Source organism: Mus musculus, chromosome 9 (genome assembly GCF_000001635.26).
Source record: "Mus musculus strain C57BL/6J chromosome 9, GRCm38.p6 C57BL/6J".
Lineage (NCBI taxonomy): Eukaryota > Metazoa > Chordata > Mammalia > Rodentia > Muridae > Mus > Mus musculus.
The window spans coordinates 23,290,938-23,308,774 of record NC_000075.6 but is presented as its reverse complement, the minus strand read 5'-3'; the positions used below and the strand labels follow the sequence as shown (position 1 = coordinate 23,308,774).

The following is a 17,837-nucleotide window of genomic DNA, read 5'->3' as shown; positions in this document are numbered from 1 at the left end:
AGACAAAAGAGGCTCATCTTGGGCTGGACTTTGAAGCCACATCATCTCATCCCTGTCTAAGAAGGTCGCTGAGCTTCTCAGATGTCTGGGCTCCCCAGAGCCCCACAAGTCATTGATGCACCCCACCAGAGACTCGTTTGCTTCTATTCCTCTCTGAAAGCAGAGAAAGTGAGAGTAACTCCATCCCTGAAACCACCACATTTTCCTGCATACTCATTGCAATTTGGCAGGAGAAACATTGTAGATCAAAGTGCCTCACTCCCCAGCTGATGCAAGGCTAATAGATATGTGTTCTTCATCCTCTCCAGCTCCATTGTGACATATGCTCAGGCCGAATGCCTGTGGATAAAATCTGGTATGAGTTTAAACTTGCTTAGTTGTGTGAACTTAGAGGGAGGAAGTGTCATTTACTTTTATTGTGTTGATATCTCTTGCATCAGATTTGCGGTTCTTTGGTGGATGCTTGCAGTGCTATCATTTCTTCCTTTACATTGCTGGTTGTTGCTCACTCCATAGTGTCAACTGGTATTTTAAATGTCTAGGAGTGGCTTTAGATAATGTCTCCAAACTACACTGGCTGCTTGCAAAGGCAGGTGGCTTTAAAGCCAAGCCGTGCTGTTTTTCTATTCTCTGACCTCGATGACTTCAGACAAGCTACAGAGTTTCATAGAAGTTCAGTTTCTTCATCAAAAGAGGAGCTGCTATCTCTTAGGTTGTAGGATAACTGTGAAAGTAAACATGCAAGTGCTGTGTGGTCCTTGAACACAGTACATGTGTAGCAATAGATGCTATCAGGGTCAACAATTCTTATGCAAAGAAATCACATGCTGATTTCTTCTCAAACTATGTTTTTCTACACATTTTCAAATGTTGTGCAAGAAAATTTTTGTTTTAGATGTTCAGATTATTATTGGCATGGTAACTCCCTATGTAGAAAATAACTTCACAGGATGCTGTAAATTATATAAGGCACCAATAATGAGGAATGTTATAAGCTATAAAAAATAAGACACCTATGAAAATACCTCTTGAAAAATCATGAGACAGGATTTGAACTATAGGACAGATATCCTCAAGCTTTTCACACTGAAAAGATAAAAGTCTAAGTCTCCACTGTTTTTAAAAACATACTGAAAGTATCATCTAAGAATAGCTCAACTAAGCTGATGAACTCTTAAATGCATGGAGGGAAAGCCATCCCTTGAGCTGCTTTCTGCCAAATGTAACTTAATATAACCATAAAATTTACCCAGTCAAAACCAAGTCCTCACACTGAAAGATCCACCTTAGGGCAGACCCTACCTTTGTCTTCTTCCTTATGAGATATAATTAAGTCTTTATCAAGGTCAATTATCAATAATCATGGTAGACAGCTAAGCCAGTGTTACCTCAAAACACTGCATTTTGGAGATTTTCCAACATCAACTATACAAGAACTATATACCCGTGGTTTGAAACCAAGAATTCTGATAAACTCTTAAAACAGTCTTTATCAAACAGGTGCCACCCTACCTGCTTACATTCAATGTAACATAGGCCATCCACATTCAGTTTCATAGACCAGCCTAACACAAACACAATACCAGTCATTTTCTAAGCACGTTGGAGGCCAAACCTGGAAGCTAGATGTTTGCCAACTGTGTAAGAAAAAGAATTTGTCTTGTTATTGCTTAGTTGACCATTCAAAGCCAAGATCACTCTCATCCTCAGAGTGATGGTGGACATGGGAAGAAATTGAAACACTGTAACATATTGCACCAATGTTTTAGACTAGTTTTTAAAACTGCTGTGAGCTTTTTGGCCTACATAAGTCAGATGAACTGCCCACATTGATCTAATTCTCTCAATAATTGCTCAATTCTCCAATTTATTGCTCAAATGTAGCCAAATTTCTCCCTGTGGACAGGGAAGATATAATGAGAGCCTGTGACTACAATGTGCCAAAACGGTACTCATTACCACAAGTAAGACAAAGGACATAGAGAGGGTTCAGGCCTGGAAGGTCTCAACTCCCAAAAAGAGCATGGTTGAAAGGGTGTACCTGTGTCTCCTGTGACATCATGTGACCACAGACATGATAATGTCTTCCTCTGCTTCCTATGGCGTGGTTGTACAATCCCAGCAGCAACAATGTCACTCCAGGGTTAAATCTGAGGGTACGGCTTTTGAGTCCCTTTTAAAAGATCTGTCACTGTGAGCAGCCCTATCACTGGTGGCTACTTCCTGTCACAACCTCTGCTACCAGGGGTCAGTTGCAGACATTTGGAGGGGCGGCTTACAGGGCACTTCTCAAGTATGACAGCCTCTGGGAAGTCATGTCCTTGCCTGACAAAGACATTTTATTAAGTGTTGCTGCAGCTGACACAATCTGCCTTCTTTCCCGCCCTCCTCCACAGCAGCCCACATCTCTCACTCTTCCCTGCTGACCCAAAGGAGAAGACAGAGGGCAGCGGGGGAGGGCAATGCAGAGAAAATGGGAAGCAAGATCTGCATCATTTGCCCTTGAATGTAGTCATTATTATCAATTAAAAAGAAGACAATGTATTTTAAACATCATCAAAGTGACCTAATAACTGAGCATTTTGATGTTTGGGGAATGAAGCATTGGGTTTTTATAAGGAATCAAAACAAGCTTCCTTCAAGATGAATTGTTCTAGTTTCTAACACAAAATAAGTGGGAGCCCACTGAAGATGGGGGTGATGGTGTGAAAAAGAAAAGGACAAAGGGAAAGCCAGTGGAAAGGGAGACTGGTGTTTCTCAAACTTCTAGTAGCTCCTCTGCTGATCCTTCAGACTGTGGCTTTGGCTTCCATGGGCCCCTAAGAAGACTAAGAGGCTACACTTCTGACAAACATGCAGAAGCAGCAGGGTAACCCGGCCAAAGGTCAGAACGGCCAGCAAAGAGAGAGTTGGGAAAAGGCCAAGGGCACAGGACGGGATATCCTTAAAAAATGCAGGCTAGGGGAGGGAAGCCACAGGACCTCCATCTTCTTCATTCTCAGAATTTCACTCTCCCTGGGAGACACGCTTTGCAATATGTCAAGGGTAAGTGAGAGCAAAGGTGTTTATGGACCTCAGGGCTGCTAGAGCCAATAAAGCGGAGCTCCTCCATCACAGACAGCCCATTAACAACCCATGTTTATTGGTAAAAATGTTCTGAATTTAGCACTCCTTTGTCAGCAAAAGCAATTGATCTTGGCCAGTTAATTTGGGTGGTTTTACAGACTGAGGCCTTAACCACTTTTCTAAGAGTGTCCTACAACACTGTGGGCCTACCTCCTCTTATCAGTAATTTCCAAGAACCCTGAACCTATAGAGCTCCTAAAACAGATTGTTAAAAAATAATAATAAAAATGAGAGAGAGAGAACATAAACATATCCCATTGGCACCTTCACTTTCAGTCATACAATTTTTTTGAAGATAGATTTTAGAGAAATGCCTGTGACAGCTGCCACATTTCCTGGACATCTGACTAAGCAACTGTGTGTTAGATAGGCAGGATAAACAGACAGACACAGAGATATGTAGATGCATGGATAGACATATAAATATGCAACTGATAGGAAGATACATAGATACATAGGTACATGGATGACTGCTGATTGATAAATAGATGATAGATAAGGATGATAAGTGAATGATACATAGATAGATAGATAGATAGATAGATAGATAGATAGATAGATAGATAGATAGATAGACAAACAGACACGAATAGAACCTCAAGTTCAAACCAAAGGAAGTTTATGCTTTAACGAATGTTCAACATGCTTCCGACTCAGGAAACAATCATTTCTGTGTTTTAAAACTAACACAGTTCTTATATCAAACACATCTTATAAGAAACATGCCCTAATATGACCCAGACCAATGTATGGTACAGCTAAGGGAATGCAAATCATCACTCCCCTGATTGGTATTGGGACTCTGGTTGCAATCCTTTTGGCTCTTATTTATAGAGTGTAAATGGGGCTGATATTGTTTAATGGATGATGATAAAGCCCTGAATTTTCTAAGTGAGTCATGATGATATTCACACCTAAAAATGTTAGACTCTTGGCTTCTGGAATGGGTAGGAGTAAAGGGTTGTGAAGTCCTCTCCAGATACCATCAAAGGCTAGCGTGTTCTCAGCTGTCTGGAATGCCATGCATACTGTCCTGACTGAACCAGGATATAAAGTCATATGCAAAGCATTTGTTTCATTAACTAAGGCATCCATCTCAGTCAGATGAAGCGCCTTTCTGGTGGTCCGCCTCTGTCACCACATCACAAAAACACAGCTACACAGATTTGGAGAAAAATAAAATTGGAGAGTGTAAAGAGAGGGACCGGGCTTCACATGCAAGCCACACAGCAATGACAATGTTTTACTGGAAAGAAGGAGCACTGCGAGCAGCCATCAGTCAGAGCATAGAGAAAAAAACAGAGAGAGAGAAAAAACAGAGAGAGAAAGAGAGAGAGAGAGAGAGAGAGAGAGAGAGAGAGAAAGAGAGAGAGAGAGATCAGAATTCTCCCTCCTGCCTACTTACAAATCCACCCATAAGAGCAGACCCCTCATCATCTAACAGATTCGTCGAGTACCCACTTCCTAACACTACCACAGTGAAGACTAATGCTAAGCACATATTCAGGGGATGTGGCACTCTCCAGGTCCTAGAACTTGACAGTGTGCCCATACCTGGACTTTTATCATCCTTCCTTACCCCATCTCCCACATAAACTCATAAACGACCTGAATTAAGTTGTTTGCTTCAGGATTTGTTTCTAGGGAAATCCAAACATAGATATTAAATGTATTTGCATATTAGTGTTTATAGTCATACTTGTATACATTTGCGTATATATGTATATGCATGTGTGTATCTCTATATAAACAAGCAGACTGATAAATATAGACTATGTGCACACAAATATGTATTTACATAAATACAGTTGTCCCTCCACATCCATGGAAGACACAACTGTGGACCCAGCCACCAGCAGATCCAAGGATGTTTGGGAAACTGTCTATACTGACCACATTAGATGGTTTTGTCATGAGTCCCCAAATAAAAGAATTTAATACTTAAATTATTAGACTATGGCATAATAAAATTTACACATCATTTATATTGTTTTGTCTTCTAAGTAATCTAATGATTATCTCAAGGAAATGTGTGTTATATGTGATTGCTATGCACTTTCACAAATTTAGATAAAGAACTTAAACATCTGATTTGCGCATTTATAGGAGATCTGAACAAATCTCTAAGAGATCCCGAGAGAAAGATGGCACTATGTGTGTGCTTGCATGGCTCTTTATGCAGCACTAGCACTTTTTGTTAAAATGTACGCTCCTTCTCTGTAGGGGAAGCCCACAGACTAAGACTTTGAATGCCCCTCCATGAACCCTCACCATCCCCAACTTCCACCTCCTCTCTCATGCACCTTTCCCCTAGAACGTCTCAGTCAAGTGCTCAGTGTCTCACTGGTGCTGGTTAAAACCGTTCATTTCCACACTCTCACTCAGGAAGAGGTCACCTCGCACCTTTGTATGTCTGACACATCTAAACCCCCAAACCAGCCGCTGGATAAGCGTGGTAAGCCACAGAGTCAGATCACGAGTTTGGAACATTACACTACCAGCAAACATCCCCATGGCCTCCACACTCAAGATAGGTCCATTAGCTGCCCAGAGATCACTTCGTCTTTTTTTTTTTTTTTTTTAAAGTAAACTACATCAAAAGATAGCAAAGGGGGAGAGTATTTTACGGCCAAGCCATTTTAATAATGAACTACCAGAACTAAAGTTCATACCTTAAACTTTTGTATTCATGAAAAAGAAAATCTGCCATGAGCATATCCCATATCCTAGTCCACCACACATGCTGTCCTCAAGGGTGAGTCCATCCTCTTTCCCATTTATTCTAATGGTCTAAAGACCGGCAATGAGGAACATAACCAAAGCCAGTAGTTACCAAGGACTGTGGGTGCACAGGAGACTGGACTAACATCAAGAAGGGACACAGACGACAGGTCTGGGGAGAAGCATCTGAGCAAGAAAGCTTGGACAAACATCTTTAGATTTTTACTTTTCTCCACTGGAAATGAAAGCAGGACTTCCAGGGGCCTGAACTTGGCCTCAAGTGTGCTTCACTCCGCACATACTGAATTTAAAAGCACACAAAAATCCACATGTCTCAGTCTGTAACCCCTACACACATAACTTCATTTCCAGCCCCAGTTCTGGAAACTTCTGACATCACTGGTGAAATGACAGGGATCTGTCCTCCTTCTTAGCACCTGCCAAGTTTCTTCTCCATAGAGGGCTGGCTGCCTGACTTTGGCACACCTTTAGCAGACAATTTCTTGATGCATACATTTACAATTTCCTATTGAAATCTGCTTTTTTTTTTCTCAAACTACTTCCAAAAGATTGTCATTGAAAAAAAAATATTATATATTCTAACATGGAAGAAAGGAAACTATAAATGGCTAATTTTAAACAAAAAGTAGAAATCACTAACATAAAAAAGTAAGACAAAACTAACTACTAATAGTAAGATGGAAGTAGAAGCTTTGTGGAAATATAGATGCTTATGCTTGTTCTGATTAGGAAGTGTGTCTGCAGTATACTGTATATATCCTGCGTTGTTTTTTATATCTGGATATATGCATATGTATCCCTCTTCTTCTCTGGCTCCTCCTTCTCTTCCTTTCTTCCCCCTTCATACAAGTACCATCATATGACAGAGCCTGGTCATGTTTACTGTCATCTGGACCTGAAGCTGAGTGAGTGTTTTCCGCAGGAAGGAACCTAGTAGAAAAAGACTCAGGAAAAGCCGTGAGTCCCAGAGCTTCACGTGCCCCTGCTTGGAAAGCATAGGATGCTGGAGTCCCTCGTGAACTTCTCCTTAATATCCTAAGATGTATCTGCATCATCACAAGTGACCTGAGAAGTGTGTGTTCTTTATTTCTTAGTGTGTACTATATCAACTCCTACTCTAGAGAACATAGCTCCACTAACTGCTGAACCCCTCTCTCCCCATCACCTCAATCACCACTGGTTTTACTTCGGATTTAAAATACATTCATTTTAAAACGCCCTGTAAAATCATAGAGAAGGTCTAACTCTTTTCTCACTTCTAAGCATGGTGGAAAGATGGGTCTCTGGGAGTCTCATTAATCTCTACTCTGCCTGAATGTGGTATTTATAGGCAATTTCCACCTGCCAAGGCCATACAATCATAGGTGTCCAGACCTCACCCCATCCCACAGGGCACATTGAGACTAATTGTTTGCATCTTCCGCTCTCCCTGGGCTGCACAGAATTGAAAGCTATCCCAACACGAAGTACCTCTGCTCCATGAAACAGAAGACCAAGAGTCTTCCCCCAAATGGGGGTGGAAGATCAGCTCCTCCACTTGAGGGGACAGTGGGTCTTAATGAAAAGCCAGTTTTTCTCTAGAGGGCACGGGGGAAGTTCTGCAGACAATGATAGTTATACAGTTGGAAACCTATAAGTCAAGACCAGGGTGCTACTGAACACTGGAAGGAATGCCTGCAAACCAATACATTACATAGCACAGGACCCCAGCCCAGGAGTCAACATCAACAAAGCAGCGAAGCTTGCCTTACATAGAGTGGGTTTTCCTTTGGCTCTGCATCTTAAGAGCCTAATGAGGGAGAGTGGAAAGATGAGGTTCCTCTCAGTAGATGCTAGAAGCAGCTAAACCTAAGGATCCCCTAGCAACGCCCTGGCAGTACTTACAACGCAGGAGCATGTAATACATTTGTTTCCTTCTGGCTGAAATTCTTCTCCTTCCCGGTATTGCACACCTTCAAACACACAGCCTGGAAAACAGAGCTTGGAATTAGAACAACAGAATTCGTTCAGTTTGGCAAGGTCATTCTACCCTCTGATTACCATCTTCTACCTGTACTCTCTACCTCTCCCCAGTATAAATCCTCTTTGATTACAATATCATGCAGAATTAAATAGGGAAAAATGATACAGTCCAGGTGATTGGCATGTTGGCACAGGTCCAGAAACCCTGAAGATGATAGAAAACAAATGACTGTGGAACTTGAGTCAGCCCATGGACCACAGATGTGCGATGGTGAATCACGCAGTGAGATTTGGAACCGCAGCGGGATGGCGCTGACCACAGCCAGGGGGACCAACTCCAGAGAGGTCAGAAGAGGTCAAAAGAGACCATAGCAAGGCCAAGGGAGAGAAGGTTGAGATGAGAAAGAACAGATGCCTCTGTGGGCGGCCACTTGAGTACCAGGAATAACACAGCCTGTTCCTGGCCCAGCATGCCCTCGGTTCCCACATCACCTTCCAATACTGCAGAAAAGAAGCTCCGTCCCTTGTCCCACAGATAATTAAAATCATAGCAGGTGCCTCTGAATTGGAACATGAATTCAATTCTGACACACCTGATGCCTATATATAGGGTCATGTTCAAAGGCAAAAATGGTCAGGGATAAGACAGGATGTGCCCTACGGCTTTCTGTTCCACTGTGTGTGTGTGTGTGTGTGTGTGTGTGTGTGTGTGTGTGTGTGTGTGTTAATGGGCTCTAGTGCCTGACAAGTTTATCTCATAAAAGCTCTCATTTCCAGGAAGTGTTTCCTATTCAAAAAGTACTCAGGGAAACACTCTAAATGACCCGAGACACAGGCTGGCAAGCAACTGTGTCAGTGAATGGCAAAACCACTTCCCTCAAGACTGTCCTCAGAAAGGCAGGATACTGAGGTCACACCCTACACAGTAGACAACATTAGAAATATGGGTAGACTTGTGTGAAGGACAGAGGAGTTCAAGACAATTCCAGAAGAAACCACCAGATGCTTAAAGCAACCAGCTCCTAAGGAAGAAGAAGGTTCCTGGTCTTCCCTGATTGGCTCCTGGTCCTATAAATCTTAGGTAACTGTCACTCTTTGCTCAACAGAAATACATGATGATAAAGCCCTGAATCCAAAATATGATAGCCAACTAAAGAAATTCAAATGATGACCCAGGCACAAAAACTTTTTATAGCTATAGCCGTAGCTAGCAATCAGCTGTCTCCTTGCTGTTCAGACGATGTTGAAAATCTTGGTAGCATGGCCTTCCCAGTTGCTGTGTCTCAGCATTGTTCATAATGACAGATGCTTAATAGTCTATTCCCCAAAGAGCACTTCCAACAAAGTGTCTTCAATCTTTCCCCATGTTTACACCTCTGACTGTCATATGGCTTGCCACAACAATCTATATTTGACAACTTAAACAACAGAATTTAAAATGAAAACTCGACTTCCATCACGCCCACCATCCTTGAGCAATACGCAGAGACTACAGTGAAGGAGCAGACAACCAAGAATGCCCTGAAATTCATTTCAGGAGGAAACTGCTCACATGTTTGTCATTATGCAGAATGCCAGTGTGATCAATGGCAGATGCCAGTCCTTCTGAGTTACCAGGGTAAATACCCTAAGGCTTTCCCTGACTATCCCTATCTAGAACCAGCTGAGGCTTCACTCCAAAACAAAAGATGAGACATACTGGAGAGGGCACCTTCTAAATTTGCATCCCAACATGGCTGTTGGAATTCAGGGGAAGGAGTAGAGCTGAGAGCAATCTCATCCCCGGGGGCTCACAGCCTGCTCAGTTATTGCTAGTGTGTGGCACTGGCATGCTCGTATTTAAATATTTGCCTTCCAGAACCTAAATAGAACACTTCTCCTGGAACTGATGGGGTAGGCAGTGTGATCTGATGGCTAAGAATGAGAAGAAATCTGATCCCAGCTCCATCTGTGTTGCTTGGTCACTATGGGCCTTGGTAAGACACAGTCGTGGGGCCAGATTTCTGTAGTTCTGCAGACACTTTGTGTACCCTTGGATGGTTGTAAAGACTTAACCCTGCAATGTGTACAAGGATGGAGTGCAGTTCTCTCCTTCCTGGGAACTGAACTAGAAAAGCCAGTGACAGAAGCAAGCCCCACGGACCACATGCCTATGTTTTAAAGGCAGCAGAACACAGAACTGTCTCCAGAGTGACAGGGTGTGAGATGCAGTGAAAGGTGTTGAGTTTTAAAGCTCCCTTCATATTACCCTCACATTACATAGCTCCTTGAGGGCTCCTGTGACTGAGGGGGGCCCGGAATTAATTCTTCATTGCTAGCTACTAAAAAGAACTAAATAATATTTTTAAAGTAATTATAAGGTTTAAATCTACATAGTAAAAAATATCTATCCTATTAGCAATCTCGAACTTGACTACATATAGAAATTATTTGGGCCTAACCACTAGCCTATCCCTGCCACTGCCTTGAAGATAAAAAAACAAAAAAAAACAAACAGGTGCAGCCTAGGCATTAACATTTAGTTTTCCAGGTCCAGTCTGAAGAGCTGACAATTTGATTTAATAAAGCTCCTATAGGTGTCAAAGGACATGCTAGCACAGTTCAAATCATCTAGCACTCTGAGAAAGAAAAGTATTCAAACAAACTGCTGATCAATTCGAAGCAGTTAGCTTATGGAATTGGTTCACTTCTAACCAGTGTTGTTTCCCCCACAGGTGTAGACTGAGGAAATGGCAGCTTTATAGGAACTTTGGAATAAAAGAAAGCTGAAGCTAAGGCCTCTCAGAACTCAAAGAAAACCAGACACAGGGGAAACTGTCTGTGGGTTTCAATGGAACTGATGTGTAGAAGAAGGACGATCTCTGCGGAACATCCCCCAAGGGGCTTCTGCTACCTCATGGGAAGGTTCAAAGAGTAGCCGGTCCTTTGCATGCTACCTCACAAAGTAGAGAATGGTAGTCGTGAGTAACATCTCCAGTGAGGAAAAGGCTCAAAGAAAACACAAAACACCTGTCTAAGACTATCAGCCGCAGGCTTAAAGGATCAGGAAAAACATCTCTCACCTCAAAATCCTCAGGCTCTCCAGAGAGAGAGAAAGAAGACACAGGAGCCTTCCCACCACTAGAAAAGGCTTCCTCTGCCATCCACTCAGGAGAAGGACAGCAGGCCCAGCTTGTTAAACCACGCTGAAAACTGAAACCAACAAAACTCCAAACTAAAGTCATGTGGGACACAGCTCTCCACTTTAAAAAAACATCTGGTCACCTCATCATCGCGACACACTCTGGCTGAGGAGGTATTGCAGTAAGAAGAAGTTTAAAAAAAAAAAATGCTGATCACAAGGAAAGCCATAGTCCTTCCTTCCAAAATAAGCATTACCTGTGGCTTAGAGAGGAAAGCAGGCCTCTGAGCTTGGGGATTCCACAAGCCAAGACCTACAGCATATAGTTCCTTTAAGTGCTAGGCACACAAGAGCCCAACAGCTATTGCTACTCAAAGGAGCTCCCTCTCCAAGCTCATTACAGTGTACGGATGTAAAGTTCAGTCTGGATAGGAGAGAGAAATGATGTATTCCTGATAGAACACAGCAACAACAACAGCACTGTGCTGCACCAGGAAGCTAATCAGCTTCCCTTTCTTGGTCATTACCTGGGCAGGTAGGGCAGCAGGCTCCTTGATGCTCTGCGGGATTTTTACAATGAACAACACAGCGCACCTCAGACTCTGTCACCACACCCTCCTGGAAAACAGAATGTCACAAGTAAGTCAGCCCAGAATTATCACTTGAGTTACTTCTCCAGGGAAATAGGAAATGGGACAAGTCCAAATCCCCAAAGTGCAAGGTTGGCTGTTGGACCTGGAAATGAAGATGCAAATGAAAAAAGATCCAACTCATCCGAGGGGATGCTTTGGACCTCGATTTACACGTCCTGTCCACCTGTTATTTATCCCGTCATGCAGCTGGCTTTGGTCCTGTGGCTTTTTTTCCTTTAAATTTGTTTCGAAGGATCTCCTTGCTGACTGTGAGCATCTCACAGTCCCAGATGGGTGTTCGTACCTGTTTTAAGTTGTCCTTAATGGCTGTATTTTCTAACATGGTTACGACAACTCTTAGCCATTAACTACAAGCACAGAGGAGGATCAGAACGCCGACACTTGTGAAAAATTCTTCCAACCTTCTAGGGAAACAGTCACCAGTTCTACAGCCTTACAAGTGCCACTTGGACGCAAGTAGAACCTGGGACTCAGTCTCCTCCATCAGTAAATGAAGAGATTAGAGAAAATTATTCCTAAGTTCATATTTGAGTGTGTCAAAACAGATTGGCATAGGTTCAAATGATGAAATCAGGAGAGTCAATACCAAACTGATCTCAGTAACTAAATGACAATGGAAGATTTGGGGGGTTGACCACTTGTTTGTTTGTTTTTTGTTTTTCGTTTTGTTTTTTTGAAACGGGATCTCGGGTAGTCCAAGCTTGTCTTGAACTGACAGTGGATGACCTTGAACTTCTGGCCCTCCTGCCTCCACCTCCTGAGTGCTGGGGTCACAGGGGGCATCACCATGACAAGTTTCAAGCAAAGCATTTTGTGAAATTAAATTTCAAGATCAGTCTTTGTTGAGTTTCCTCTATAATTCCCACCCACTTTTTCTAAAAGAATTCATATTCTCGGGAGTTTGATTTGGGTCTGTATGGAGAGTAGCCCAGGCTGAACATAGATATGATCTCATAACAAAGCTATTTTCTTCCATGTGTCTGCCACACATACACAGGGGACATTTTACTCTAAATGTTTTCATATCATGCCTGGCTTGAGGATGCCACTACTAGAATTTATTACAGCATTTATCACATTTGGGGCAAGGGATGCTCAAATACCAGCAATAAATATTTGAAACTGTACTCTCTACTTCTACAGCTGAAGCAAGGCGGTGAGGTAAGCTCAATTCTCCTTCAGTATCGGCCACCCAAACGGAGGCCTCAGGGGAATTCTCAGCAGGAATTTCTCATCGTGATCTCCAGATTTTTCTCTCCTAGTTAAGAAATCAGAAGTGGGTAAAAAATGTAGAATTTTCATCATTAGAACTCCCTTGGCACAGACTGTAAGAAAATACGTAGAATTCTACGCAAATGGAAAGAGACCAGATTATCAGACTTGTTGTCACCCGTCTGGCACCTAGCTGTACCTACTGCATGCCAGCGTCTGCTAGAAGCATGCTAATGAGTCTTTCCTTGCTTACCACCTCCCTAATAGCTCCATTCTCTTTATACAGAGGTGTCCAGAGTGAACGGGCTCCTCTGTCACTGATTTTGTGCCTTGGAGAGAGAGACTATCATTGTGCTTACTTCACAGCAACACAAAGTGCCTATGGAACAGGAAAGGCCCTTGCCTGCATCCCTCTAGACCTCCTTCCCTAAGGAAGGAAGTAGGAGGTGGGAGCAGAAAGAGAACTGCTGGGAGTGCATCCCAGAGACTTGCTTTCCTGCTTGTTGAATGAAAGGACATCATGGGCTGTAAGTGAAGAGAAGGCATGAAAGGTGTGGTGCATCTTTGGTAGGGAACACACCTTTCCTAATCCTCTGTAGCATTCCACACTCCAGCATCTCCCCACTTCTGATAATGATGTGCTCATCCATCCCCCCTGGGTTCCATTGATCGGCAGTAGAGTGTACTCTCCTTGAAAGGAAATACCCCCAGTATAGAGGCTTCCATTTAATGTAATGTCTCTCTTCACTCATTCAAGGCAGTAACATTGTCTCTATAAGACTTCAGCACTGCTGTGCACAATGTTATTCAGGACTTCTCAGCATGCATTATTGGCTTAACAAACATTGTAACTGAGACTTCCAGACCCCCCCCCTAAAAGGACTGGAAATATCATTGACCAAGGGGCAAGATGGAGCTGAAAATTTTGGCAGGACTATGGATTTTGATGTTGTTATTAAAACTCATTGCTCCTGTCTGTACCTCAAGTCTGATTAAGTCTACCATCAAAAGTAAACTTTACATTGGTTGGTCTAATTTATATCATTTTTTTCACCTTCTGCTTATTTCATAAATAGTTTACTACACAAAGAAGCCAAAAATGAAATAAATAACTGGAAGTCTAATGATTGAAAATGCCTAGTTATAATAAAACCTACAGTATAATAAAACCATACATGACTTCATAAAATGTAGCATTCAGAAGCAAAATGTCAACATCTCTGAGATAAGATCTGAGAGGAACAGCCAGTCTCCTTTGACTGCAAACACATACACCAAGAGGGAGAAATGGGGGTTTGGAATAAAGTAACTTAACAGCACTTTTCCATACAAATATAATTATGAACTTATTTAAAATTAGATAAACAGCACATTTGAGCAGAAGAAATATGAATTTATTCAGGAAAAGTAAGGAAGAACTCCAGAGAGTGGAAGAATATTCCACCATTATTTAAGCACATTTTTAACAGTATTTTTAAACTTACGGTGCATATGTGTGTGTGACATAACATGTGTGGGGATGTGAATGCTATGTACAAATGTGGAGGCTAGAGGACAATCTGGAGTCCGTTCTCTTCTGTCTTCCTATAGGTTCTGAGAATTGAACTCAGGTCACAAGACTTGCATGAGCACAGACCCATTTACCTCTGAGTTACATCAGCTGCTGGCTCTTATTTCTTGATTCTGTATTTCTATACAATTAGAAAATTTAGGCTGTTCATTTTCTCTTTGGTTTGTCTGAAGACCTTTAATGCCATGGGATTAGAGCCATGTGGAGCAACTGTTCCTTGGTAATTGAACAACAGTTAACAAGAGAAGACTCCACAGCTGCTGAATCTATGGCTCTTCAACTGGTCAAGCTGAAATCATTCATCTACGCATTGATTACTTAATCTGAATATAGTTTTCAGCTTGGCTCCCACCTAAAACCTTTTTGAAAACAAGAAGGAAAATGTATGTCATCTTAAAGTAGCTATTACAGTGGTTCTCAACCTGTACGCCACAATCCCAAACAACTGTTTCACAGGGATTGCCTCGGATCATCACAAAATACCAATGCTTACATTAAGAATCATAACACTTGCAAAATTACAGTTAGGAAAATAATGTTACAGTTGGGGGGTCACCACAACATGAGGAACTATATTAAGAACCACAGCATAGGGAAGTTGAGAACCACTGAGCTAACAAGAACCACTGTTTTGCTCCAAGCTGATTTCACAGGAAGAAATGCTCTGCCTGAGGACATAGACACCTTCCTGGCACTTTCCAAGCCTTGCTTGGTTAGTGGGCGTTTCTAGAAATACATCCTGTTCAATACCTACTCTGCACCTGTCTGCTTCTGGCTAATGTCACAGCAGAAACATACAAGGATACAGTTGTTCCCTTCTCTCTTCCCAATCTCTTAGGAGATTTCACTCTCTTTTGTCTGAAAGTAGCAACTGGGGAAGACTAAAGTAGTCGGATTTTACCTGGCACTGCCGAAGGACACATGGCTCAGCCGGGGTTTGCCACTTGAAGGAACTGTTGTAGGTTCTTCCTTCATGGGTACAACCTAAACAGGAAGAGGAAAAGCCAAGAATTAATGTGGCTCCTCTGTCTTTCAAACAGAAGTTAAATGTGTTGTGTAAGCCAAGGCTAGCCCCTTGGCAACGTTTTCTTTCCCACAATAAATGTATCTGCTAGGCAGCACAATCGCATTAACCTTGCAGATTATATTTTCAAATAGAAAACCATGTTCAACTCTCTTGGCCAAAATATATAAAACTATCCCTTTGTTTATGGTTAATCAAAGATGAGATTAACGTATTTTAAAACAATGAAAAGAAAGAGGAGAAAATCCATCTCAGCCTCAGCAGCAGCGGTCGCCACCTGGGTTCCGGGACTCCGCGGGACCTAGGAAATTAGTCTGAACAGGTTAGAGGGTGCGCCAGAGAACCGGACAGCTTCTGGGACAGGCGGAAGCACAGAGCCGCTGAGGCAGTACCCTTTGCAGGCACTGTTTACAAAGGGCTTTCAGGAACATCTCACATTTAATCATTCACACCCTCGGCTGACTCCCATCCCCACCAACTGAAGTGAGCTGCAGGCATGCGGCCTTAATGACCTGCCCAGGACTCATAACTAAGGATCAGAGAGAGATGTTAAGTAACAGATAACTATGAACCAGCCTGGGTAAAACTGGAGCCCACACCCTGCAACACAAAACCACCTTCCATGGCTGTACATCACTGGTAAAAAATGGACATTAAAATTTTTGTGAGAAAAGAACATATTTTTACTTGAAGACAGATTTTAAGATATTAAATCATATCATAATATTTTTAAAGCACCATTAAAAGTTTAATATGGCACACGGGATCCTAAGACCTCTAGTGAGTGGAACACAACTTCTGCCAGGAGTCTGGTTCGAACACCAGATATCTGGGTACCTTCCCTGCAAGAAGAGAGCTTGCCTGCAGAGAATACTCTGCCCACTGAAACTAAGGAGAGTGCTACCCTCCAGGTCTGCTTTTAGAGGCTAACAGAGTCACCTGAAGAACAAGCTCTTAACAGTGACAACTAAAACAGCTAGCTTCAGAGATTACCAGATGGCGAAAGGCAAACGTAAGAATCCTACTAACAGAAATCAAGACCACTCACCATCATCAGAACGCAGCACTCCCACCCCACCTAGTCCTGGGCACCCCAACACAACTGAAAATCTAGACCCAGATTTAAAAACATTTCTCATGATGATGCTAGAGGACATCAAGAAGGACTTTCATAAGTCACTTAAAGAATTACAGGAGAGCACTGCTAAAGAGTTACAGGCCCTTAAAGAAAAGCAGGAAAACACAGCCAAACAGGTAGAAATCATTAAAGAAAAACAGGAAAACACATCCAAACAGGTAATGGAAATGAACAAAACCATACTAGAACTAAAAAGGGAAGTAGACACAATAATGAAAACCCAAAGCGAGGCAACGCTGGAGATAGAAACCCTAGGAAAGAGATCTGGAACCATAGATGCGAGCATCAGCAACAGAATACAAGAAATGGAAGAGAGAATCTCAGGTGCAGAAGATTCCATAGAGAACATCGACACAACAGTCAAAGAAAATACAAAATGCAAAAGGATCCTAACTCAAAACATCCAGGTAATCCAGGACACAATGAGAAGACCAAACCTACGGATAATAGGAATTGATGAAAATGAAGATTTTCAACTTAAAGGGCCAGCTAATATCTTCAACAAAATAATAGAAGAAAACTTCCCAAACATAAAGAAAGAGATGCCCATGATCATACAAGAAGCCTACAGAACTCCAAATAGACTGGACCAGAGAAGAAATTCCTCCCGACACATAATAATCAGAACAACAAATGCACTAAATAAAGATAGAATATTAAAAGCAGTAAGGGAGAAAGGTCAAGTAACATATAAAGGAAGGCCTATCAGAATTACACCAGACTTTTCACCAGAGACTATGAAAGCCAGAAGAGCCTGGACAGATGTTATACAGACACTAAGAGAACACAAATGCCAGCCCAGGCTACTATACCCAGCCAAACTCTCAATTACCATAGATGGAGAAACCAAAGTATTCCACGACAAAACCAAATTCACACAATATCTTTCCACGAATCCAGCCCTTCAAAGGATAATAACAGAAAAGAAGCAATACAAGGACGGAAATCATGCCCTAGAACAAGCAAGAAAATAATCACTCAACAAACCAAAAAGAAGACAGCCACAAGAACAGAATGCCAACTCTAACAACAAAAATAAAAGAAAGCAACAATTACTTTTCCTTAATATCTCTTAATATCAATGGACTCAATTCCCCAATAAAAAGACATAGACTAACAGACTGGCTACACAAACAGGACCCAACATTCTGCTGCCTACAGGAAACCCATCTCAGGGAAAAAGACAGACACTACCTCAGAGTGAAAGGCTGGAAAACAATTTTCCAAGCAAATGGACTGAAGAAACAAGCTGGAGTAGCCATTTTAATATCAGATAAAATTGACTTCCA

At 42.1% G+C, this 17,837-nt stretch overlaps 1 protein-coding gene across 1 annotated transcript in view; it reads right to left on the bottom strand.

Moving 5' to 3' along the window:
- Positions 1 to 17,837, bottom strand: part of Bmper (BMP-binding endothelial regulator) — a 262,140-nt gene that overhangs the window by 176,441 nt on the left and 67,862 nt on the right. The window contains exons 4-6 of the mRNA NM_028472.2: positions 15,288 to 15,370; positions 11,479 to 11,569; positions 7,753 to 7,835 (exon numbers count right to left, since the gene is read on the bottom strand). Coding sequence (NP_082748.1) covers positions 7,753 to 7,835; positions 11,479 to 11,569; positions 15,288 to 15,370 — 257 coding nt within the window. The remainder of the gene's footprint in view (positions 1 to 7,752; positions 7,836 to 11,478; positions 11,570 to 15,287; positions 15,371 to 17,837) is intronic.